Source organism: Fusarium fujikuroi, chromosome FFUJ_chr05 (genome assembly GCF_900079805.1).
Source record: "Fusarium fujikuroi IMI 58289 draft genome, chromosome FFUJ_chr05".
NCBI classification, from domain to species: domain Eukaryota; kingdom Fungi; phylum Ascomycota; class Sordariomycetes; order Hypocreales; family Nectriaceae; genus Fusarium; species Fusarium fujikuroi.
The window spans coordinates 146,953-172,368 of NC_036626.1; the positions used below are offsets into that span (position 1 = coordinate 146,953).

The window sequence follows — 25,416 nt, forward strand, 5'->3', positions numbered from 1 at the left end:
CTTGGCCACGGCGCCGATGTCGGCTGACTCAGAGTCTTGCTGCGCGATATAGGGAATGAGTCAAGATCAGTAAAGAAAACAGCCAGTAAAGACGATGGCTACTTGACTGTGACTTTCTGATGCCCTGAAGCATAAAAGCGACACAGGTACGGCATCTCCCTTGAGGCTTTGCTCTCTGATCATCTTTAGTCTTGCCTCAACCCGGTCACTCTTATTCAAGCTCCCGGCATTGCGTGGTGTACTTCAATCACCAAGTCTTGTCAAGATGACAGTAAATCAACCAGCGAACCCAGACTTCATACAGATCAAAACCACTCTGACGAAGTTACCATACCCGCCACTGGATGATCGCTCGACTGTAAGAACAAAGCGTCTTATTCTCAGGCCATTCTACCAAGATGCTGCAAAAGACCTTTTCCCCATGCGCGCCCAGAAAGAGGTCATGATGTGGACAGCACAAGGCGCCCCGGACAAGTATCTTGAGGAAACCGAGAAATGGGCTGCACAAAGACTCCCACCGCACGACGAGACCAACTTGTACTACGTCATCAGTCTCATTGAAACAGGCGAAGTCATTGGAGCTGGTGGCACATACAGACGAGAGTGTGAGCTTGGCTGGCCGGCTATTGGATACGCGTTCCGCAAAGAAGCTTGGGGGAAGGGCTACGCTACCGAGTTTCTTGTCGCGTTTATGAAGATTTGGTGGGAGCTACCGCGGGCGGAGTATTCTATCGCTGTGGATAGGACTACATTAAGTGATGAGGAGATAGTAGCCAGTGTGAATGGTACTATTACGGAAAGGTGTGCTGCGGAGACTATCAAGGAGAATGGGGCAAGTAAGCGTGTGTTGGAGAAGGCTGGATATACGTGGGTTAAGGAATGGAGGAATGAGGAGAAGAATTGGTCGATCTATGGATGGGTAACGACCGCCGCGCAACTGCCTGCAATTTAGTTGATGACCAAGAATGGCATATGTGATCTTGATTATGTTACGACTTGAGGCGTTTTTTCTCTCACGGCTTAGACATGTATATCAGAGCGAGTAAGTCCTGGACGGAATTACCAGAGAGACGAAACTCCATACTTGAATAGTTTCAGTTCCATTCAGGCGTGAGAGGGACAACGATTGAATAGACTAATGGGTCTTGGTGTTGGCTGGCTACATAAAAGTCATGATACCACTGATCCTCTCCATACCATCCCCGCCAGCTAGTAAGTAAAAGATTGTCCAAGCAAGATGAAAGCTTGATGTAGTAGAGAGTAACCGTTCCAAGGAATTGCCGGTGCCAGTGGAGCTGTGTTTATCGGCTCCAGACGGTCGCAGGACCAGCCCCGCTCTCATGTGCATCCTCATGCTCTCCAGCAGGAGGAGTGACCAAAGCCTGCTCTTCATCATGCTCATCGTGATATTCCGGTCGGCCATGACAATGCGGGCAAGGCTGAGGTGAGCTCGACACAAAGTCCCCCACGAGCTCCTTCACGATATCCTTCATCTGACTTGTCCTGAACAACACAAGCAGCGCAAGGTAAAAATGAAGAAACATATTAAACATCAACGGAGTCGAGGAGTAAGCCACCAGGAAAGTCTCCCCAGTATCCTGCCACCTGTTGTGCGTCCACGTGAAGCTGAGCGTCAAGAGCGAGAGGATGCCCATCAATATATCGGCGATGAGACAGTTTAAAGGGTCGGTGATTGGCGTGGCGAAGGTCGCTTTGAGGTGCGCGCCTTGACGATGGAGGCGTTTCATGGTGAAGCCGAAGATGGCGGAGAAGATGAGCAGGATGAAGGTGAAGAAGGCGACGGGTCGGACCATGATGCAGAAGCGGACGAAGTTGAGGGGGAGACCAACGGCGGCTGAGAAGAGGAGGAAGTCCCTGGTGGGATGGAATACTGCCGCTGAGTTGATGGCTGTCATATTGCGCTGTGTTTTACTAGTGTGTATTCAGAGGTATAATTGTAATGTGTTGCGATGAGATATATCATTATCAGCATTAGTGGGATAATCGAATACTTTATACCCCAAGTCCTAGACGACCTCAAGATGCACTGCCTTGATGATATGTATCATCTCGGAGGATGAATGGCCAAGGCATGCGTGTCAGCTTCCACCATATCCTCTCGGAGTTCTCAAACAGGAGGCAAATTGATCGATCGGCATCATCTAGGCAGTGATTCTGTCACCGATGGAATCCTTCGAGGCAGCAGCGTAAGCACTACGATGCACAACGAGTTTATGCAGCGCTGAGCTTGACCAATTGGGATTGGACGATAGGTGACTAAGCGCATAATTGCACCCACAATCACTATGCATTAACAATTTCTAAGCACGTCTATTGGCTCTTTAACGATAAATATGCAACGTCTGCCTGATCTTCAATCTAATTGCCTGCCGATGCACCAGCCACAATGCAAAGCCTCGCGCTATTTATAGGCCTCAACGACTGCTTGGCCAAATTACCCTATAGCTAAAGGACGCAACAAAATTCTTAATTCATGGATTCCCCTTTGGCCAACGTGGATCATGTTGAAGCCATTCGTGGATATATCCTATCGCGCAATGATCGTCATCCAGAAAAAGAAGAAGCTTAGAATGAGAAACTCAAGCCGCAAGATTAATTGTATCCTGCGTTGAAATAAGCATATATTTTTTTGATGTCGAGAACCCGATACGGAATCGGCTGAATATCCTCCCACGTAAGAACAAAGACATTAAGTCTGTTTTCGAGGTCTAGCATTATTTTCGCTCATCTATCATGGCCATTAGCCGATGCGATTGCATTTAGTAGGATGTTAAAGAGCGCCTCGTAGGTATGATGCGCCTGAGGCGCGCTGGAGTCTGGTTGCGAGGGAGAAGTATGCAATAGCCTTGAGCATCGCGTACACGGCAAAGCAGTAACAAGAGGCACTAACCTTACAGCAAATATGCCTCTTGAGCTTCTAAGACGGTTATAAAATTCTGATATATCTTCACATAAACATAAGATAGAGCGTAGTCCAAATGACAGTGGCCGCGGCAGGTTGAGTTCAGTATTGGAGAAAATTGGCGGCATTTGTGCATGAGAGCGGCATGGCATTTCGCAGGGCAACAAACATGGTACGAATTGGAAGTCCCTTGACTGAGCAATTAGATAAGAGATCTCCAATGGGCACAAGAAATAAATGGATAAGATCTCCCAGCAACTAGTATAGTAGAGTACATAGCTATAATAAGGCATTGCTCGAGCCTACGATCTTCATTAGACTGGCAAACAACAATGCATTATTAAACAAACCAATCGCAACATTCTGGAAAAAATACTCTCAATCCAGACAGAGTTCTATGTATTACAAAGCTGGGCACCCATGAATCAGGATCGCATTAATCACTCTGCAGCGTGACACAATTCATCCGACCAGTGGCCGTTTTAGTGCGCCGCCTCAACTCAAAGCTCTGGGCGCGCTGGAATGCCCCCGGGCTGATCCCCGCCTGTTCCCCGAGTGCACTAAATCGATAGTTTCGCCTGGGGCTTGTTGTGGTTGTTTAGGCCAAGGGTCTGTGTGTTCTGGATGCGGCAGAAATGGTTTTTTACATGGCGGCCGCTAGATCTACAAACCTAAGCCCTACCTATACCAATCCGTTCGTCTCCTGACAGTAGCCACAGAGTAGTAGCTTTGCAAGCGAGTCTACTCTACGCCATGAGAGATAGAGTTTGTACTGTTATCACAAACCCGGCTCCTAAATCCGAGTTTTCCTAAAGCCGTTCTCGACCCGGTCTATAGGCCGAGACCCCTGGATGTGATATAGGTGCATCATCTCTTCTGCCGCGCTAGGCTGTCCCAAAGGCCTGGACGGAACTGACGGCATGCATGAAGATCTGGATGCCCTGATTTTGTGTTACCCAGTGTTACAGAGGCTGCTTCTCCAATTGTTCAAACTCGACGCGTTTTATCAAGGCGCTTCCCCTCGCATTCTGCATAACCTTCATCGCAGAGATAAGCCAGCTTAGATACACTATCTTTTAGTGCGCCTGCTCCCGGACCTAGGTCAGCGCTAGCCACTAAGTGAGGCTAACATCCCGCTGTTGCTTTTTCCAGCGCCTGTCTGTGCGTTTACGGTTTGAGCAAGGGTTGAAATTATATCACAGAGTGGGATGGACAAAGCAACTTTTCTTCGCTTTTGAATCCTGCAGACGGGACGAGTACCCCGAGTAGACCCTTGTCCCCGGTCAGCACTACCCCATACCTGACTAATGCACTAAGCAATAGGAAGCAAACGCCCAAGTGCCGGGTTTCAAGCCCTCCCCTCAAGCGTTGGTCGCCTCTGCAGAATGTATGGGCCTCATCCCCCCCTATCGGATTTATGCTTTCATGCCACCTGCAAGCCCATGACTCTCTCAAAGTTTAAAATCTCTAGGAGGACTAACGCCTCCGTTTATGAAACGCCCGATGCGACCCCCCTTGTGCCTCGACGCTTCGAGTATTAAGATCTGTCGATCTGTATCCCCTGGCCCCGTCCGTTAAGTCTGCCATGTATCCATTCTTCTTGACTTTTGATCTCCTTTCCATTTTTTTGTTACGCTGTTGCGATAAGCGAAAAATGACTGTCGAGGCCCTTCTTGAGCAGTATCAGGGCCATATTGTCCCAAAGGCGTACAATGCGGGCTACCTCGCCCTCAGCTACCTCATCAGCTTGGTGGGGGCGGCTTCGACGCTCGAATTGATCAATCGGCGATCATGGTTCAACGGAATCTCGAATCAGTATGCTACCTACGATTGATACCTTTCGCCAAGAAAAAGACACTGCCAAGATGGTTTGCTAATACAGATGCATTAGTCTGATATTATGTTCATCCGCAATCACCATGGGCGGTATAGCCATTTGGTGCATGGTAAGTTTCAGCTTACCTCGCTGCGTACACTGTTAATCAACATCGCTTGTGGTTGCAGCACTTTATCGGCAACATCGCACTCACTCTTGCTGAAGGCGAGGCAGAGATGCAGATTGTATACTCCAGTGGCATGACAGTACTCTCCTTCTGCATGCCTGTTTTTGTCCTCCTCGGCGCATTCTACGCGATAGGCATCTCGAATCGAATCGCCTGGTGGAGAGTAATAACAGCTGGTATCCTTTGCGGCTGCGCCATCTGCGGTATGCACTACTTGGCCAACGCTTCCATCAAAAACTACCAGTGTATCTACGAGCCTGCGTATATCGTGGGTGCTGCTATCATTGCCGTCGCTGCGAGTACCGTTGCCTTGGCCATGTTCTTCATCTTCCAGTCGCTCTCAGCGAGTAGTTGGTGGAAGCGGACTATTTCTGCTATCATCCTTGCTGGGGCGGTATCCAGTATGCATTGGTGTGCCTCTGTGGGCACTCAGTACAGGCTGCTTCATCTAAAGAAATTGGAACGAGGATCTCGCACTGCGACCGCGATTGCAGTTATTTGTTTAGTAGGTCTCAGGCGCATCGTTCATCGGCGCAGCACCAGATGCCATACGTCCAGCCCGCCTTACTGACCTCTGATAGTCTTTCAGTGCCTGTATCATCATTGCTGGATCAGCTATCCTCCGAGCCCGCACTCTAAGAGATGCAGCCCTTCGTGCTCAACAGATTGAGCTAGCAGCTGTTGTCTTCAATAAAGACGGATGTCTTCTCGTCGACAGCAACGGAGTCTTCCCAAACACTGTTGTCACCGATTTCTTCATTGGAGAGGTGAGATGATTATGCCCTTTCGAGATTTCATACTTTAGGTCTACCAGCTACTAACACCTAAATCTTGCTTTTATAGAACGCCGACGACAAGTTCAACACTGCCCATCCACAGTTCCTCTGGATGTTCCAGGCCTCGCGAAACTGGACTGGAATCTCGGGATTAATAAACGGCATGAAGCAACATCTACGACAGCTACCGCACAAAAGTCAGCATAAAGATCCGACAAAGGGGATTCAACTCATCAATGCCGACGGAGAGCTCATCGATGGATACTCAGTCATCTTCAGAGAGTTGTTCTGCGTCGCCGCCTCCAAGCTCAGCGATCGTCTCGACGAATCCATCACAACGATGGGTATTCTATGGGATGAGATCATTCCCAAGCGATCAGTGGCAAACCCTGCTTACCTACAAGCACTGGAAAAGCATCGCGACAATCAAACCTCCGACACGAGCGAGATACTACGCAAGGGATCGACGACGACAGGAGAAAGCCACCTCGAGAAGGGGGTTGGGATTGAGCTTGAGAACGAGATTGACGAACGAGGAGCACTCATGTTTTTAGTCCGTCGCCTCACATCAGATGACGAAGTAAAGAGACTCGAGACCGCTGGATATCGATTTGTCGACCCTGTTCAAGTATGCAACGATGCGAGGAACCATTTGCAGATGCAGATCCCGTCGAGCGAGTTCGAACTCAAGCTACGCGACATGAAGGCCTTTATATCCCAGCAAGGTCGTATCAAGCCCGGAGTTCACCTTGGCCTTTTCTCGCTTCAGGATCGGGGGCTTAATAATCATCACGTCCTGGTACAAAAGGATGCTCGCGATTTACTTCCATTAGTACCTCTTCCACTAAGCACTATCGACGAGACGCAAGTCAGAATGGTACAAGGCTTGAGTGGGTTTCGGGTACCTGAGGTCATTCAAAGATTGAGGACCTCGGGGGCGTCTTTGAGATCTCCGGATGAAGAATTGTTTGCTCATTATCTATCCAATGCCATTCACTCACTACACGAATGGGTCCAGGAACCTCTATTTCATGACGCTGTGCTCAGCCCTACCATACTACGACTTCCCTATGGGATAGACGGAGGCGACGCAGAAGAGACGGTGATTATGGCATTGAGACTCAAGATCTCTCACCCCGTCATTTCATCTGGTCCCAACTGTCAATGGGTCCCTCTTAACTTCTTCGGTATGCGACAAGTCTTGGAACAGTCTCGACAGGAGTTTGTGCGGGTTCTTCACCAGGACTTTGATCCATCAACAATGCCCGCAAGTCGGGCTAATAACGAGCTCACTTCTGGACCTCTATCGACCCTGCGTCGACTGAAACGTTCAGAAGGATCAGTCAACTCAAAGGGGAAGAAACCCCGTGTTCCAATAATGAGGTTAAGAGCTTCATCAAAAGACTCTACACGCTCATCCTCAACGATAAACCTATGTCCCGCTGAGAGCAGCGAAGCTCACAACGAGCGCCTCCCATCAACAGACACAGTGGACGTCTACCCTCCTGAGCGCCACTATACGTCACATCAACAATCATTCCTAAACGGTGGTATCGTTGTATTCCAAGAGGTCACCGTTCAAGTCGAACAGAAGAAGTCTGAGTCCAGAAGTGACCTGGAACTATCGTGGAGTCAGGACACGGTAACTGAGCCGCCGAAAGCACATCAGCGACATAACAAGAAGAATGAAATGCCAGTTATACAGAGCATCGAACTACAGCCATCGGGGAGGGGAACCACAGAGGTTTCAGTTGAGTCTCGCTGGCTGCATAGTTTTGGCCACGCGGATAACAACATCACGACGATGGCCTCGTTTATAGATACTCTAATTCAAGAGTCTAGTCACTCTGTTACATAGCAGGGCTTGCACTCTCAAACCTAATGTACAAACTTATTTGCAACCTTTCACTAAATACGTGCCTATTTCTGGGCTGTTGCCCATAACAGTCAATGCTATCGCCGTGCGATTGGCCTGGTATGACAATTGTGGTTTGCTTTTGCCATGGTACTTGAATACCGTGCCCACTTGTATTTAAATGCTGACCACTAACGAATGATGCCGCTTTTCCCGGGGTATTGAATGGGGTTGACGTTGGCCAAGTCAAGTTCCCCCGCACGTTCAGGTCGTAGATGCACTTATATCGGCAGCTGGGTCGGTTAATAAGTCATAAGAGGGGTTTTTCTCATCGGCTTCCTGATTACTTTTAAGTGACTTGGACTCTGTAGTTATTTATAATATCTGCTTGTCTATTGTCTGGACGTCTTGAGCCTCTGCTGACGACATCGACTGATCCTTGCCATCTGTCATTATCCGCCCGACAGCATTTCTCGATACGATAGAAGGAGAGAGACAATGCTTTTTGTATGGATAGCAGCCATTATAGCCATTGCTTGGCTGGTATTGGGTCCATCGTCCAACACCAAAGGCAGCGGGAAGCCTTTGCCTGGCCCACCAGGTATGCCAAGTGCACAACGATATCTCCTAACACTCTCCCTTGCACTGCACTCAGCCCTGTATTTCCGCTAGCGACGTTTGACTAAGGTAACCATGATGCGCTAGGTAAGCCGTTGGTCGGAAACCTCTTTGAGATCCCCCAATACCACTCTTGGCTCAAGTTCAAAGACTGGGCCGACACGTACGGCCCGATCTTCCGCCTCAATCTCGCTGGACGGCAGCATGTCGTCTTGTCGACCGAGAAGATTGCCAACGATCTCCTGCGCGAACGAGGCAGTTACTATTCCTCACGCGAGTTTCTCCCCATGGCATCTGGAATTGTCTCGCGCGAGATGAGGCCATTGCTTCTCCCATATAATGGTGAGGTTTAACAATTTATAAGAAGAAAGGTCTGTGGCTAACGTCGTGCAGATCTATGGCGTCGAGGCCGCAAGCTGATGCATCAGTTGACCATGCCAGCCGCAGCTGACTCCTACCAAGCCGTCCAGGACTATGAGTCCAAGAAGCTGCTCGTATCGCTGCTCGAGACACCTGCCAACTACGACAAGTGGTTCGAGCTGTACGCCTCGGGGGTTGTTTTCAGAATTGGATTCGGCAAGTGGATAGAAACGGGCGACGAGCCCGCTGTCAAGCGAATTATCCAAGTTGTCCATAATCTGGAGCGAGTCGCATCACCTGGAGCCTACTTGGTTGACTCGATGCCATTCCTGAACAGCTTGCCAGAAGCGGTAGCCCCCTTCAAGAGGGAGGGGCGAAGGCTACATGAGGAGGAACTGAGCCTCTTTAGAGAGCTTCAGTATGATGTGGGCCGCGCATTGAAGAAGGGCTCTGACACCCAGTGTTTCACACGTACATTCCTCGAGAACAAGGCCGGCTATCAGCTTTCGGATGACGAGGGGGCCTACGTGATCGGCACCTTGTTCGAGGCTGGGAGCGGCACCACGGCTGCGGCTATGATGTCGTACTGTCTCGCCATGTGCCACTTCCCAGAGTGGCAGAGAAAGATGCAAGATGAGCTTGATGAACAGGTGGGTGACCGCATGCCCGAGTTTGAGGATATACCGAAGCTCCCGACGGTGCGTGCCGTTATCAAGGAGGTGCTGCGGTGGCGCCCTGTCACAGCAGGTGGGTTTCCTCACCAGCTGACCAAGGACGACGAGTACGAGGGGTTTTCCTTCAAAAAGGGGACTATATTCCATCCCAACCAATGGTAAGTCTATTCTTCGACCCAGCTCTTCTACTTGAGCCAAGCAAAAGTGCTAATTTCGTCGTGTTCCAGGGCTATCCACCGAGACCCGGCACTGTACCCTGACCCTGACAACTTCAGACCGGACAGATGGCTGGACCCAAAGTTCCCAACCACTTACAAAGAACCGCTGTCCAAGTTCCCCAACCTGCAGAACTATAGCTGTTTTGGATTCGGGCGGCGGATCTGTCCAGGACAGAACATCGCCGAGCGGTCTCTTCACATCTTGACGGCTCGGGTCGCCTGGGCTGGCAGCGTTGTGAAGAAGAGGGACGCGAACGGAGCGGAGCTGCCGGTGCCGCTTTATGACTACGCCATAGGGTTCAACACCCAACCGGAACACTTTGACTTTGACGTGGTTCCACGTTCACAGGCGAGACATACGGTCATTAAAGAATATCTGAAGGAAGCAAGGTCTAAACGGCCAGCGTAAAGGCAGTCAAGTATATTGGGGTATGTCAAAGCAACGAGGTATGCAAGCGTTTGGGACATTGATCGAGACCACTTGTGTAGATCTGCAACTCTCCATCGCCTACAGTGAAGGATGGGTCAATGCGAGTACGGTGAATATAGGCTAATAGCCTGTTGATAGAGCGAGAAATATATATTGGTCGTGAAGAGTCGTTCATAGGTGACAAGTAGCCTTTAGCTGTACAGTTAGGTATATATATATATACACTGCCTCTTTGCCCTTATGAGGTTCTTAGTAAAAATAGACTAGAGATCCTATTTTTAATCCAGTCCTACATACCGCACTAACGCATGCCCCGCTCGTAAATAATACGGGTGGGTCAATCAGCATAGGCCGGTCATTATTGTCTTGATGAGTTAAGAACAGTTGTTGCGCCTATATAAATACTTCTGGTACCTCTGGAGACCTCTTTGGTACAGTAACTTTGAGATCCATGTTCCAGACGCTCGTTTGTGTTGTTGTCTAAGCAAGAAAAAGTTTCCCCCTCGCTTTTGGTCTCTGTTTTCCTTACACCAAAGCTCAGTCGTTTCGTAGCCAACGCCCCTACCATGTCGGAATTCAAGCTCTATCACTACGATCCATCTTTCATCGCCGCAATTATCTTCCTGGCTCTTTCTAGTGCTTTAACACTCTGCCACCTCTTTCAACTCATTCGGTACATAACTTTCTATCTTGTTCCATTCCTTATTGGATGGATTTGTAAGTGAGCTGGCACTGCTTGCCCCCGAGTACGCACTCATCAATCCGCAACATTTGTGGCAATTGGTTATGCTGGGCGTGCAATATCTGCAAAGCAGACTCCTGACTGGGCTATTATGCCTTATGTCCTCCAAAGTCTACTTCTACTCCTCAGTCCGACCATGTTGGCAGCTTCTATCTATATGTCACTTGGAAGACTCATCAAATCCCTCGAGGCCGACTCTTACTCACTGGTCCTGATTGAATTTTTGACAAAGACCTTTGTTATTGGTGATGTTATTTCCTTTCTGGCACAGTCTGCGGATAAGTTTGAACTGTATCCTTTGGCGTTAGCCGCGATACTAACCTCTGATAACTACAGAAGGAAGTATGCTGGCCAAGGCCAAATTCAAGGGTGACCAGAAGATGGGACAGAACATCATCATCGTTGGCCTTGCTGTCCAAATCTACTTCTTCGCATTCTTCATCACCATTCTTCATATCTTCCATCGCCAAATTACGGCCAATCCGACCAGCAAAAGTCTTTCTTCAATCTCCCCCTGGAAACAATTTGTCCTCGTTCTCTACGTTGATAGTGGTCTGATCATGATCCGATCTCTTTTCCGTTTGGTTGAGTACATCACCGGATCGAACGGCGCATTGCAGTCAACTGAAACATATATTTATGTGTTTGACGCTTCGATGATCTTCGTCACCGTTGCTCTTTTCGATCTTGTTCACCCGGGACGAGCGATAAGAACTCCTAGAGAACCGATACAGACGTTTCATATATGCAATGACTTAGCAAGCATTCCTTTACAAAACAAGAGCCACTTGTCGCCTTCCATTGTCCAGCAACCTTTCACCATGTCCGACCGTCATCACTATCGCTATCTACAAGAACATCCAATGGCTCAGCACCCCCCTCAAAATCATACAGACTCCCTTGACCAGTACAACTACCCCTCCTACTCAATTTCACCTGGTCGATTTCACGGTCAGGTTTGAAAAACTCTTGGAACGATGGTGCGCTCCTCTCTAAGGTATTATTTGAAGACGTCGTGCCCATTAGATTGCATATAGATTTATTTATAGACATTGAGATTATTGCCTTTATATATTATAGATATTTAACTGCGCCAAGGTATAGATAATTAGTTATATTTACTACGGCATGGTATTTACTTATTAAATATACTATATAATTATATATCTTTTTATTAATTCTTAAGCTACTATAATTTTAAAAATATTTTTTTTTTAAAAAAAAAAGATAAATAGCTCTATTTACTATTATAAGAAGTAATAATATATATATATCCTATAAAATATTAAGTTTACTAAGTCTTGAATTTTTATTTTAAGTATAGTGATTATAATAAATTAATACTGTTATATAAAAATGGAATGTAGTATACCTGTTGTTACTTAGTTTGCTCGAAAGACAGTACTTACACATATATATAAGTCGTTAGACAACGAGATTACATGCAACGGAAATCATAGATACTCTACAGAGTAGCGATATATCTAGTTGAGCATCAGTTGGCATCTACTGACTAATACTCTATTAACCAAGAGTCGTAAAGAATATCGGCGAGACTGTTATATTTTATAGGGGTTCTTGTATCACATCAATCCGGGCACCAGCTTGGCGACGAATATATTGTCTTTCTTCAGTAGTTGATTCCTTTGCCTCAGAAGGTAGAACAGACCATTCAATCGTTCGCAGCTAGTAGTTGGTGTCGTAGAAACATAAAGGCTTTCCATCTTTTACAACCAGCTCAGTACCTCTAGCAGGCCGGGAGCAGGCCTGCTTAGTCTAAACTCAGAAATCTGATAGCGCGGGCCCGTAGAGCTAGTTATTCCTTCCATCTTCTCATGTCTACAAACCTTGAAAGCGGCTCATACTTGGTATAATTATATAAAAACTCTAAAGTTGGTCATTTCCCTACTCTATCTAGTGCCTGCTCCGCTCCTACACCGATTCCCAAAAGCAAGTCCTCTGTATGCTCGAGTTTTGGTAGCGAAGATCTAATGCCTGAGATCTCTCTACACACAAGACTGATAGACCACCGCTTGTCCACATCTACAACAAGCATTCTATCTTGGATCAGTTCTAGCATCTTGAGAACAAAGTCCGAGCCGCGCGGACTATCTCTTAGATCGGCGATCCACTTAAGCCACCTAAGTCAGCAGCATTCAAGAGAACAGCATTTGGTATCGATACTTACTGTTGTAACTGCTGGTTTAAGTTGAGCGCTCTTCTTTCCATCCTTTTCGGTTTTGATGATGAAGTAGTTGTCATGAGCGAAATTAGAAATATCCGATTCGTGCTGGTCTGCCAGCTCCGATTCAAACTCCATCACCGCATTATTTCCTTTGACATACCAAATACAAAACTCGAGAAAGACGCATCCGAGCGACCAGATATCGTACTTTTGAGAGATTGGTTGGTTTAGTTCAAGCTCTGGAGCGGCATAGGCACTAGTATATCCGTCGATACGTGGCACAAGCGACTTTGTGTGAAAAGAGTGATATCTAGTGAGGCCCAGGTCAGATATAACAAGGACGTTATCGTCGCCTTTGTATTTTTTGAACCATAGGATGTTGCTTGGTTTGATATCGCCGTGTCGTCCCCACTCTTTTATTTTGTCGGTAACATCGCTTGCTGATGATGATCTCCTCTGGATCTGCCCGGTTGTTAGACCATGTATACGCCTGACTGCATTTGCCACCCCGAAGCACTGGTTGGCTGCCCATCTTTGAATTGTCGAGCCAGATGGGTCCTTGTGCGGAACCTCCTCCCAGAGATTGAGCAGATTACCATCGGCCCACTCAAAAAGAAGGTAGAGTCGCTCTCCATGTTGCAAAGCAAGTAACAGTCTAATCAAATGCTTGTCCTGTGTGATTTGAGCACGGGACCTCTGAAGAGCTCTTAGTTCTTCACGATAGGCTTGCCTATCAATCCAATCAATCTTCTTTAGAGCAAAAAATGTCATCTCATGTGAGTCCTTAATGCAAGGCATTAGCCCTGTATGATAACCTGGGATACAAAACCTTACCTGAGATCCACTTCTAAAGTTATGGTGACCAGGGTGTATCTGAAGCTTGTAAACGGTTCCACTACCGCCAGTGAATTTGTGTTCAAGCACCTGCCAGGGTAGTCTGACATCAGCTGCCAAAGCATAGAAGCATAGACTGTTGTGCTGAAAGTCGAAGAACGGTATGCAGAACATCTTCTGGTAGATATAAAATAGATCAACATCTGTCCGTGCCCACCCTTTAAATAGAGATGTGTTGATTGTGTTTGTCTTTTGGGATTCAAAAGATCGTTGACTTTTCGTTGAAGGTTTCAGCGGCAGGTTGCTATCGTATATACCAGCTCGAATGAAGTTGACAAGGTATTTCCTCCTGTTCATAAAAGTTAGAATCCCAAAAAGTCGCCTCCGAGATGGTCCTGTTCGTTTCCCGAGAATATGATCTAGTATTCTGATCACTTGAGTTATGGCAACACCATGAAATGCGTCAAGTACAAGAAGTAAGATACACTCCGGGGTAAATATACTCTCGAAGGCATCAATTGGCAAATACTCCTCCCCATCTGTGCAATTCCGCTGTAGGCTACCTTCAATCCTCCACTGGATTGACATGATGAAAGGAATGCCCGCTAGGTTGCGAAGCCATAGTTGATGATGCACCTCATCCCAGCCTCCTAATTTTTCAATGAGCTTGAGGTAGTCCAGATTGTGGAAATGAGAATCGTTGAAGTGGTTTGTCGCTGCGGCAAGACCCCAATCACTGACTGACGTAACATCATCTGCATCAGAAGCCACAAATTGCGTTCTTTGCGAGGAGCTTTCGTCAATCGGTCTCGTCCTTTTATCCGAGTCTGATCGTGTGAACTCTATAGTTGGAAGTTTCCAAGCAGCATCGAGAGGCTTTTGGATTCGGATACTAAGATGGTCTGGTGCCTGCGGAATGCTTGTTGGCACCCGCCAGCTTGCCGCAGACCCCATTATTGGCTCCGCCCTAGCCGCCCATACAGCTCGGCTGTTGATCCGCAAGACAGCCGTGTATGTGTTCGATATGGGTATATTAAGGATAAAAGCCTTTCTGGGGAAAGATCTGAGTCTTGAAACTTGATGAGAATGTCATTGGAAAGGGCCAGGTTCCAGTAACGTCGGTCACAGCCACCAGAGTGAGTTTTCATAATCGCTTCAATTTGCAAATTGTCTCAGATCCCATACTAAATTCAACATCCCATAATAGAACTAAGACTCTGAATTTCAATAGTTTGATACTGACCAATCCAAGGGTCCGATATTGTGCAAGGGCACACACTTTCTCAATTTCATGCATCAGCTGAACTCGAGACCACCAATGAGAAATCAGTCGCCCCCACGAAGAGAACGAGGCTGGCGGCTATTTCCCTCCCATTAGAAAAAGGCAGAATGTTGATCCAGTTGAAATTCAAGGGTGTGAATAAATCACGCATTTCCTTTCAGCTTGAAGTACTGCCATAAAAAAAACAAGGTTGAAATTACGGCCCAGGGAAAAATGAGTTGTTTGGGAAAGCACTATCACCAAGCCACTACAACTACATCGAAATGTGATCCTCGGTAGGGGAGGCCTCCGCTCTTGGCGAAATGATCTGCCATTGGAGTAGGGGCCTCACATGCGGGGGCGATTTTGCGAGATAAGTGCACCCGGTGCCGTTTTCAATCCCCCTGCTCCCCCTCTTGTCAGCCGCCACGAGTCATCGACATGGCTGCCTAATCACCTAGATATTTTCAACTGTGTTCTTAAGAACTCTGAAGTCCGGCGTCTTCACATTTTCCTCCAAGCCGCCATATTGCTTTCGCTGCTTTATACATGTATCAATGGCAATATCTCGATTGACACCGGTCAGGGAGGATTCTAACGTTAAGGTTCTGACCGAAACCCCCGATCGCATACATCCCCGAGACTTGTCCAACTCTCTATCCTACCTTTACGGCGAGAAGCGTTTCAAAATTTCCTTACAGCGGAATATCTACCTCATATATATCTATTACCAAGCAGAAGAACATGGGCTTGTGAGTCATTTATTCACATATCACGACGAAACTATGTTTAGTGCAATCTATGTGAGAACTAATACAGAACCTCAGATCTCAAACTCGGGTCAAGGACATGATTTAAAACAAAGAATTCAGGATTTCAAACTAGCTCAGCAGAAGCTAAAAGAGGCTAGTTTATACAGGATGTAAGAGAAGGGTAGGAGGCTGTACCAATAACGAGCTATATAAAAAAGTCAATCTGTGATATCTGCCTCATATTGATCTGGCCAGCAGATAAATGTAAAAGCTTATAACAATAAATTTCAATATATTGTTTATACAAGTTAATTTAATAGATATCAACCCACAATCCCTCGCCATCTACACTTGTTGGCCTCAGCGACATGACCCCCACCCTCTTATACTTATTCTCCTCAGGAGCACCAAAGACAGTTATGAGAAGCACATGAATTCTTCCGCCGCCGATCTTATCAGATCCAATCGTTACGCACTTCACCTTGTCGAGGTCGAACTTTTCATCATCAAAGACAATGTGCTCTGACAGACTGGTACCATCTGTTTTAATGGATTTTGCCTTTGCTTTGAGGACATGGCTGCATTTTGGAGCCTCTGAGGTTGCCTGTTGTCGAGACCCTCCATGCTGCTGAGTTGTGAAAGGGTTGTTGAAATTGCCCGACATCCAATCAACCCTGTCGTATTTCAAATCCATGTACTCGATGACGCCTTTCCGGTGGAACCATGACCAACTCGGAACTCGTTTATCTTCCTGGTATGGAATGATTGGCATAGACGATTCTTGACCGCGTTTCCAGAGGAGACCTCGGGCGAAGTAGGTGTCAAATAGACCATATGCCGTCTGAGTTTCCAATGCTCGTGCCAAGCGTGTCTCGAGACCCAGAATAGCTACAGAGCGGTCTGTTGACACTGTTAAATTGAGTCTAGTATACCTCTCGTGTAGGTCTTGTATCAACATCTGCCTCCCATCGCGATAGAGTTTAAGGACAGAACTAGGAAAGTTGGCGTCGCTGGTCAAAGCGGCCCTCGGGCTGGAAGATGTCAATCATTCGACTCATGTCTATAGCTGAGCCAATGCAGTCTTTACTTACTTTTCAAGGTGTCCAAGAGTCTCGCAGCACACACCTTCGCCACACTCCCAGTAGACTTGGTTTGACGTAAAGTGAATAGTACGGCGTGAGAGTAGTCTTTCTTGTAGCACCCAGCCCCGAGTACTGATCTCAGCAGCATCCACATCTTGGCGAAAGTCATCGATGGCAGGGCAGATCCAGAGCCTACCATCTTTCGTATCTAGATGTACATAGGGACGCGGCGAACGGTCGCTGAGGAAACCATCGAGTGATGACTTAGCTGCTGTGGCACTGATGGTACAGTAAGCGCCACTGAACACTTGTTCCATTTTCCCAGCCTCTTGCTCCCAGTCGATATCATCATCCTGGATGATACACAAAGAGTCTATCCAGAGATATTGTATACCCATTCCTCGAGTGACAACGATGGCATCTCGGAATGTTTTTGGTAGTCGATCAGTGTCAATTTTCGTTCTCAGCTGAGTGATGTTGCGCTTGTAAGTGCAGAACTTCTGATCCTCCGTTAACTTCCCCCAACAGTGGCTTAGTGCTATATAATCGGTCGGATCAATAGAGGAAGAATCTAAAAGGTGAACGGGTTCTTGGACTGAGATGAGTCGTGTTGGCATTGCCTTGACAATTTGATCTTTCCCAGAGCGACACTTTTCATGCTCCAGGCTGCACACTCGTGCCCATTCCTTCAGAAGTAAGAACTGCCCAGTGCCACCTTGATCTGGGAGTTGGGGAAGGCCCAGTCGCGCCCCGTGGGGTACTGATTGGCCTTGACATCTGATTGTTAGCCGCTACATGGTAGAGACTATAGCGAGATAATGTGCTGACATACCTGGTTCGGAGTAAACCGAGAGGAGATAGGGGGCATCAAGAACACCGATAGCGCCGTCCTTCTGTTGAATGCGAACACCTTCCAGCCATGCAATGCCTTGCTTGTCCAATGCTATCGACAGCATCGAACACAAATCGCAATTTGCTTGGATCTCGACGGGAAGGGTTGAAGAAAATAGCGGCGTCGTCTTAATGCTGCTACATCGAGCACACAAATTGTTTAGAGCTAAGTTTGAATCGGGCCTTACATTATCCCAGCCTACCAAACTGAGAAACTGTGCCGCGAACTGATTGTGCGAAGTACTCTGCCAAACGTCATAAAGTTGGCTCGCTTGCTTTGGCTTCATTAGTACCTGGATCAAAACTTGTAAATAGATGGAAAACTAACAATCTTAGGTTTATTAGTATAGTTGTTGCTTGGCCGTTGTTTACTCATCTTACCGACTGGCTATAGTTAGCATCGTCCGTTCAAAGGAAGGGTTCAGCAGCAATCCTACATTCTTTGCATCGTAAAATATTATTAATGGCATTTTTCAACGGTTTGCTTTGATAGTACTTACATACTGCACGGTTTAGCATTTAGCCTTTAATATCAATGCTTTCTTACGTTTTGGCTGTGACGTTCTTGCCTGTGTCGGCCTGTCATGGACCTCGCTTGACTTGGTTGCACTGAGCCATTGCCTTGATAATTGTTATCGATTACGAGCATCTGCTCGTAGAGTTTGGATGCCTCGTATCGATGTGCACCTTGGTTGGCATCCGACTGTAAAGAGACCACCAGTAGCCCATTTGTCACGAGTGTCAAGAGATCACTGTATGTTTGGTTTCCCTGGACAGCTTCATGCTTATACAGTTCCTCAATGGATTTTCTCACCTCAGGATGAATCTCATACCTATGAGACTTGTCGTCGCGTTTCCAGAAGTAATCTGTTACCGTTCCGAGTTTGTCAACGGCGTATATGCCTTGGGTGAGCCATATCAGCAGCTCCAGCATAATGCAACCCATTGACCAGATGTCGTACATCCGTGATCGTTCACCAGTCTTATTTTCTGCTGTTTCAGGTGGTTCATATCGCGCTGTTCCTGTCGGAGTCATAGTCTGTATGCCTCTTCGATTTCCAGTGTCTTTAATATGAAAGGCGGCTAGGCCCAAATCAGCGATCTTCAGGGTCCCCAATCCATCCTTATCCCTGTACCAAAGGATATTGTCGGGCTTCAAATCTCCATGCCTACAATTAATCTTATGGAGATCATTGAGTACGGAACAAAGCCCAGTGAACTGTGAGATGATCCATTCAAGATCAACCGTTTTTTCTTGATAGGCTTCCCAAAACTTGTAGAGATCTCCGCCATGTGCCCAAGGGAAGACGAGACATTTTTGGTTCTTGTATTCATAGGCAGCAATTGGCTGTACCAGGTTTGGCGAGTTATGATTCTTTAATCTCTCCAGAGCTGTTGCTTCCTGTTCAAAGAATTTGGCGATTTGATCATGATTATTTGCTGTTTTTACAGCGATAGAGGCAGTTCCCCCGAGAGTTAACTAGAAGTTATTAACTCGATGGCAATGGGTGGAGCCCATAAACAAAAAATTCATATAACAATGGATAAAACATAGTCACTCACTCTAACGTCTTCCGGGATGTGCGATGGGTGAATATCCATGCGAGATACTTCACCAAAAAATCCGCGACCCGATGGATTATGGCTCTTGAGATAAGGCAGAATCGTGTCGGTATGAAGCTTCGATCGAAACTTGTCTTTGCCAAATTCTGGTGATGTCACCATGTGCTGATATTTGCAAAAAAGGGTTCGATCGTTATTGGATGTGAAGATCGAACCAAGTTGGCTTTTCTTGACTGGTAGCGAAGCGTCGGTCAATTTTTGCTTTAGGAAATTTGCAAGGAAAGATAGCTTCTCCCTTTCCTCCGACATATATAGGAGGATAAGAAATATGCGCTTAGCCCTGGCAGGCTGGAGGACAAAATTCACAAGGTCTTCCCTATCGTTGAGGCCCGAGGCTTTGAGGGCTAATTCGACAGCATTTCTTCCCAAAAACTGGTCAATTTTGGTGCAAGGGAGGAACTCGGCGCTGTCAAAGTTTTCTTCCAAGTGACTTTCGATTTCTTGGCCGCGGCCTCTAAGATATTCGATGTCGAGCATTATAACGGGAGTAGTGCTATGCAATCTTGGGGTTGATTCACTCAGAACACAGGTTTTCTTAAATGATAAGAACGGGCGGCTTGCTTGAACTTTCGCCTGAGTTACTAAATGTGACGGGCTGGGCAAAGCATGGATGAGAACCTGATAACTATTTATTTGGCTGGTCGTTGACTCTCACAGGGTAAAGGTATTATTCTCACCGGCAATCTAAACCTGCATTGAATCTGGACTAAAGGTGCTGTTATTTCAACCAGCCTGGTTTTAAGAGGTCACATATCATTGGCTTAATGCAAGTTCAAAGGATGATATGATTGCCGCCCAGCGTTTTAGCATAGCCACTCTAAATCGCTTTGCTAATCCTGTTATAGCTACCACGGCGAACCAATAAGATAAAGTATATTTTATTAACTTCAATTTCTACTAAATTAAGAGATTTATATTTAAGTAACTATAAAAGAATGTTTCTATTTTGTTTCTATTTTACCTCTTAGTACTTTTAAAAATAAACTTTAATTCTATTAAATCAATAGCTATAATTAATACTAATAACTGCAATGTAATATTTAAGTTTTCTAAATAGGTGGATCTGCTATTGCCGCTTTATGGCTACACTAAAGGGTTTATTATACAGTCAGAACACTTAGATTTTGAAGTAGTTCCACGATTACAAGCAGAAGCATGGAGATTATGTTACCGACGACAATGAGATATAAATCTCAATCAATTACTCTCTTGAAGTGAAAATATCACTCCCGTTATCATTTCACTGCACTTGACTTCTCACAATGCGCTCTTATCACCTCCTAGCTCTTTGCGGTATGTTCTCAGTGCATCGCCAACGGTGATCCTTAATAGCTTTTCTCGGGGCTTTCGTTGGTATTTGCCTTGAACAGACAAACTTAAGTCAAAGCCGATATTACGCTGACACTAATCGCGACGGAAAGGCCTTAGCGGCCACTATCACACAGCTTCTCGCTGATAAGAAGCTGATGAACCCCAACGGGCAATGCGCCAAGAAAATTGACGGCAACATCCGGATCCTCGCTCAAGAATTCTGGCTTACGGACGGGCTATGACACCTGCCTGTGTTACGCCTAATCCTTAGGGTTCTGTGGTGAACGGGAAGGATATCATTACTCAGATGATTAAAGCCAAGTATGCTAAATTTGAGTAGAAGGTCTTATTGATTAATGATTGGAATAATTATTACGATTCTGGAGGTGAGGTTTGTTGTGGTAGTAAGTCTATCTATAATATTTCTGTTTTATGGCAGTAATAGAACTTTACAGTTATGCCTTAAGAGTCCTTTAACTTCTATTTAATATAATCTGTTTTTAATAGCTTCTTTTAGCTAAATAATTTATAATATCATTATATCATGATTTTGAGAATTATGAAGATAGGCTTGAACGCATTTAAATTTACACCATTAATTCAAGCGTGGCGGATACCACATTTCAAATTCTGAATTTCTATTCATAGCTACTTGAAGCAACCTAGATTCCCCAAGTTCACACAATCAACAGTATATACTCAGATACATCAGATATCATACCGATGGTGATCGTTCTCTGAATTTTGGGATAGGAAACCCAAGCTGCTCATTGATTCGGACAACTTCCTCGAGGGCTTCAGGATAGTCAAGATCCGACTTTGCCTGTCTGTCTATGAGTCTCCGCTGCTCAATTGTGATTGGCTTTCTCTCCCATATATCCCGAAAGATCTCATGATGAGTGAGGGCGTATTCTGAGTCCACACGAACGCGATTTTGTGCATCACTCAAAATAGGGAGCGGGTTGGGCTCAGGAGGAGGACAGTCTGTTTCTGCGAGTAGGAATGCAAACAGTGCCTCTTGTTGATCATCTCGAAGCTGATAAACGCGATAAGTCTGCTTATGGCGACAGGAATGAAAGTAGATGTTGGGCATTGGCGTATCTGATGAAGTTTCTGCCCGACGGTCAAAGATTGCTACGCCTCCGAGGATACGATCCTCAGCCCAAAACCCAACTATGTCAGCAACTCCATTCGGGTAAATGTCTGCATCGAGATAGGCGTGGTGACTAAAGAGAGTCGGCCGTGGCGGGACATCAACAAGGCCTTCAAGCACAGAGGCTGGTATCCTCCAGTTGGTAACGTAGTCAATGTCTGCTTTTCCTCCTCTGTGTAATTGGAAGTCAAGCTGAAATAACAGAACGGCGATTTCATGAAGAGCTACGGCTACTAGCTCTACTAGACGTGTCTTAAAAGCTCTAGACCCAATCTCGGCATGTTGATATTTCTCAATGGTCTAGAACAGTGAGTAGCAATACGAAAAGGAATATCAAAGACATGACTGACCATTGGATCAAAAGTGAGAATGGCGGAGTTCCACTGTTGATAATACTCTTGGGCCTTGTCAAAAGCCCCGGGACATAGTTCATCGTGGCATGAGTCGATAGGATGTTCACCAAAGACATGAGGGAAACGGCGCTCAAAACACACATCTCCGGTGGGTAGCCCATCCATGATTTGAGCATACGTGAATTGCGCAAGTTCAGTAGCCAAGGCATTTTTTATTGCGCCATCTAGAACATGGCGATGGCGCTCTGACTGGATATCTCGAAATGGGACACGTAGCCTATGTTGGGCCGCTGCTTTTTCTTTCAGCGTCTCGGTTAGAACTTTTAGTTCTTCTGGGTCCATGGTGAAGTAATGAGAGAGTATAGATTAAGAGAAGATTGAAGAAAGATCGAGGAAGAGCATAAGAAGTAGACGAGTGCTAGTGTATGATAGGCGGGGTTATGGCTGCCTAATACCTCAGGCCCAATGACACATCTACACGTTTAGGACCTTGATTGAGAGAACTTGTATAGGTCAGCCGCTACATATTACCTATAGCGAAGGATCGTGCTTGTAAATGAGTGAAATTTTTGGAAAGCAAAACTATCTCACATCTCAATAGAAGAAAGGTATTATATATACAGTTAGCAAAAGTCGCTGCATGACTAGTTGAACAACGGCTAGACTAAGAATAGAAAATACCATGCATTGTAAAGACAACAGCTCCTCTTGTATTCGTCCCCAGACTCTCCTGGCCGCCAATGCTGTAATCCTCGAAGCCGAAATGACTCGGTATCACCAAAGCACTGTCACAAGTGCTCAAGTATGGTAGATACCCCATCGCATGTTAACTCCCCCAACCAGTCCAGTAAGACTCTGGCATCCCATCACACCAGCAGCGCCAACCTTTCCTTCCCACTGAAACTTCTCAATAGAGCTGTTGATCAGATCAATGATGTCCTGATTTCCGATATGGGCGGCGTTCATGTTTGATCCAGCGCCCTGTGCGCCGAAAGCACAGGTTCCGTACTGGACCAGCTGGTGGTGCTCGCCACCAGCACCGACGGTCCAGGTGCCGCCACCAGCGATGTTGCGGGCGATTTGCTGGCAGTCGGCGACTTGGGGAGAGCCTCCGGAGGAGTGGTTCTCAAAGCTGGAGTCACCGCAATCGTTGACTGACTTGCGCTTGGTGAGGGTAGAAGATGACTCTGTGATGGGAGAGGCTGCGGCAAAGGCTGCCATGAGGAGGGTGAGGATGCTGGTGTTGACGAGCATTTTGATAGTTGTAGGTTGTAGAAGTTGGTGGAAAGGTTGATGTGAAGTTTGAGTGTTTGAGTGAGTGGTTGCTAACAGATATCTGGGAGAGCCAGGGACTTATATACTTGACATCTAGGCTTTTAACTGGAGTACAAGCAGCTTAACACTTTCAATGATCCCGTCACCTTAAGACATCGGCTAATGAACTTTTGCCTCCGAAGGAATGTCTTTTACAAAAAGACCTATCCAATGCATAGACATGTCGCCATGTCTCATTGGTCGTCTTAGCGATTTTTCCGCAATAGTATGGGTTTCCCTAGTCTGGGTCCATTTTCAGAGTCACCGAATATTCCTCCTACCAAATAAGCGAGAAAAGCAGTTTTCGTATAATTGTCCAGTTGAAGAGATAGTCCCATTTATTTTACAATTGTCATTATAGCAAGAAGAGGTACAGCAGCTGATAAACACCTAACACTTCTAGCTATGTAATATCTACATATTTTGATTTTTCACTATAGCTAACGTTACTCTGAGCTCGAAAGCTGTTGCTTAGTCTATACATATAATCTCCTTGTATAGGAAATGTCTTACAAATTTTATTTAGACCCTCTCTTTCTACAATATTATTAAACCATCTGCAGGTAAGTGACTTCACAATTTATAGATCATCCGCGGTCCATTCTCGGAGCCGTGGGCAGGCAAGTCGCCCGATTCCATAATACCCGTGCCAATCGCAAGATCAAAAGGGTAAGAATATACGACAGCAAATAACCTATAATTTCTCCTCGGCTCACTTGTACTTGCACAGTCGTTCTATGAGTGGACACCGTTCGATTACAAGACCCTTCGGTTCCTTTCAAGATCCTTTGGACTCAGCGCTAGCCCTTTCAAGACCGCTCAATAGCGATGCAGCGGTGACAATCCCTTCCATTCGACTACTTACGGATCTCGCTCGCCGGATCTGTCCACAGTTCCGTGGTCGATCCCAATTTATAACGAGTAGAGAGGAGTCGGTCGGCATTTACAGCCGTTCAATCCTTGACATTTGAGCTCGGAATGACCAAGTCCCCACCGCGTTGGACGCCTGGCCCAGGTCTATTGTAACATCAGCCCCAGCAAGGCCGATCCTACAATGGCTCGAATGGATTTCCTCATCTGGCGCGGCATAAGTTTGATGATCAAACTCACAAGTGAAGGTGAAATAGTATAACATCAGAGAGACCACTGGGGCGCACTCTTTCATCTTGGCATTGATGTTGCTCATATGTTGAACGGATTCAATAATCTCACGATCTTCGCCGTTTGGAGGTCTTTTTTGGTCGGAGAAGCCAAGCCGAATGGAGAAGCGGCCCGAGAAAACGGTCTTTCCGATTGGTGCAAGACCTTTGTCTCTGCACAGTGATGGCTTAAAGGGGCAGCGATCTGCAGGGCCCAAATTATTCCCGCTTATATTAATGGACTCATCGCAACGGGCCGAGGCCAAGATCTAGGTGCAGGGTAAAGCTGTAGCCGCATTGTTATTTCAAGTGAGTCTGTTTATTGATTCATTAAGAGCTTAAGCTTGTGCTGTCCTCACAAAGTTAATTTATGGCTTTATAATATATCTTTGGGTCTGTACTAAACCTGCTTTATTTTAAGAGTGGACGTCTGTTGATGTTTTAAATCATTAATGACAAAGACAAAAGTTCACCTCAATGGCAACACACAACCTAGAGGTTGCAATGTAACAAAGGGGGATGATTTGTACTTGCAAGGGTTACACAAGCTGTGGTAATAGATGAACTCAGCTTATATGTCGCAGCAAAGAAGGCTATTGACTTTGCAAAATGTGTAATTATCTTGACTGTAATAGGTCCTGATGTAAAATCAGCCCATTAGAAATATAGCTGTTTGGCTCTTAGAATGCTGGTATAAATACATACATACTTATGTTAAACACAATAAGTGCTGGTGTATAATTTTTTGGCTTTATTATTAATAGGTAAGAATAGCTATTTAATGTCTGCTAATAGTAACATGTCGGAGAGTGCAGAGGATGACAGTGGGTTATAAGCAGACCTCAGGTAAAGGCGGTGATGACTATCGATAACAAAAACGGCACTAAGATAAGCACTAATAGTTATGTCTAGACTCGCT

The 25,416-nt window shown here is 46.1% G+C and overlaps 9 protein-coding genes; 4 read left to right on the forward strand and 5 right to left on the reverse strand.

Moving 5' to 3' along the window:
• Nucleotides 1-265: 265 nt before the first annotated feature.
• Nucleotides 266-952, forward strand: FFUJ_06760 (uncharacterized protein; the record flags this gene model as incomplete). The annotated part of the gene is made up of 1 exon (XM_023576936.1): nucleotides 266-952. One exon carries the CDS (start codon nucleotides 266-268, stop codon nucleotides 950-952), a length of 687 nt encoding a protein of 228 aa, XP_023430088.1.
• A 349-nt stretch (nucleotides 953-1,301) lies between these two features.
• FFUJ_06761 (uncharacterized protein) lies at nucleotides 1,302-1,916 on the reverse strand (the record flags this gene model as incomplete). The annotated part of the gene is made up of 1 exon (XM_023576937.1): nucleotides 1,302-1,916. One exon carries the CDS (start codon nucleotides 1,914-1,916, stop codon nucleotides 1,302-1,304), a length of 615 nt encoding a protein of 204 aa, XP_023430089.1.
• Nucleotides 1,917-4,577: 2,661 nt separating this feature from the next.
• Nucleotides 4,578-7,560, forward strand: FFUJ_06762 (uncharacterized protein; the record flags this gene model as incomplete). XM_023576938.1 has 5 exons in its annotated part: nucleotides 4,578-4,738; nucleotides 4,815-4,869; nucleotides 4,928-5,431; nucleotides 5,508-5,693; nucleotides 5,770-7,560. 5 exons carry the CDS (start codon nucleotides 4,578-4,580, stop codon nucleotides 7,558-7,560), a joined length of 2,697 nt encoding a protein of 898 aa, XP_023430090.1.
• Nucleotides 7,561-8,055: 495 nt separating this feature from the next.
• Nucleotides 8,056-9,836, forward strand: FFUJ_06763 (related to cytochrome p450; the record flags this gene model as incomplete). XM_023576940.1 has 4 exons in its annotated part: nucleotides 8,056-8,158; nucleotides 8,263-8,517; nucleotides 8,569-9,367; nucleotides 9,437-9,836. The coding sequence occupies 4 exons, from the start codon at nucleotides 8,056-8,058 to the stop codon at nucleotides 9,834-9,836; spliced, it is 1,557 nt and encodes a 518-aa protein (XP_023430091.1).
• Nucleotides 9,837-10,690: 854 nt separating this feature from the next.
• Nucleotides 10,691-11,561, forward strand: FFUJ_06764 (related to RTM1 protein; the record flags this gene model as incomplete). XM_023576941.1 has 2 exons in its annotated part: nucleotides 10,691-10,881; nucleotides 10,943-11,561. The coding sequence occupies 2 exons, from the start codon at nucleotides 10,691-10,693 to the stop codon at nucleotides 11,559-11,561; spliced, it is 810 nt and encodes a 269-aa protein (XP_023431407.1).
• A 935-nt stretch (nucleotides 11,562-12,496) lies between these two features.
• Nucleotides 12,497-14,572, reverse strand: FFUJ_06765 (uncharacterized protein; the record flags this gene model as incomplete). XM_023576942.1 has 3 exons in its annotated part: nucleotides 12,497-12,730; nucleotides 12,788-13,567; nucleotides 13,619-14,572. The coding sequence occupies 3 exons, from the start codon at nucleotides 14,570-14,572 to the stop codon at nucleotides 12,497-12,499; spliced, it is 1,968 nt and encodes a 655-aa protein (XP_023430092.1).
• A 1,372-nt stretch (nucleotides 14,573-15,944) lies between these two features.
• On the reverse strand, nucleotides 15,945-19,704 carry FFUJ_06766 (related to tol protein; the record flags this gene model as incomplete). XM_023576943.1 has 5 exons in its annotated part: nucleotides 15,945-16,662; nucleotides 16,723-17,482; nucleotides 17,546-17,879; nucleotides 18,152-19,084; nucleotides 19,168-19,704. 5 exons carry the CDS (start codon nucleotides 19,702-19,704, stop codon nucleotides 15,945-15,947), a joined length of 3,282 nt encoding a protein of 1,093 aa, XP_023431319.1.
• A 1,549-nt stretch (nucleotides 19,705-21,253) lies between these two features.
• Nucleotides 21,254-22,386, reverse strand: FFUJ_06767 (uncharacterized protein; the record flags this gene model as incomplete). XM_023576944.1 has 2 exons in its annotated part: nucleotides 21,254-21,991; nucleotides 22,042-22,386. The coding sequence occupies 2 exons, from the start codon at nucleotides 22,384-22,386 to the stop codon at nucleotides 21,254-21,256; spliced, it is 1,083 nt and encodes a 360-aa protein (XP_023430093.1).
• A 456-nt stretch (nucleotides 22,387-22,842) lies between these two features.
• FFUJ_06768 (related to RF2 protein) lies at nucleotides 22,843-23,298 on the reverse strand (the record flags this gene model as incomplete). Its single annotated transcript, XM_023576945.1, has 1 exon — nucleotides 22,843-23,298. One exon carries the CDS (start codon nucleotides 23,296-23,298, stop codon nucleotides 22,843-22,845), a length of 456 nt encoding a protein of 151 aa, XP_023430094.1.
• Between the last annotated feature and the right edge of the window lie 2,118 nt (nucleotides 23,299-25,416).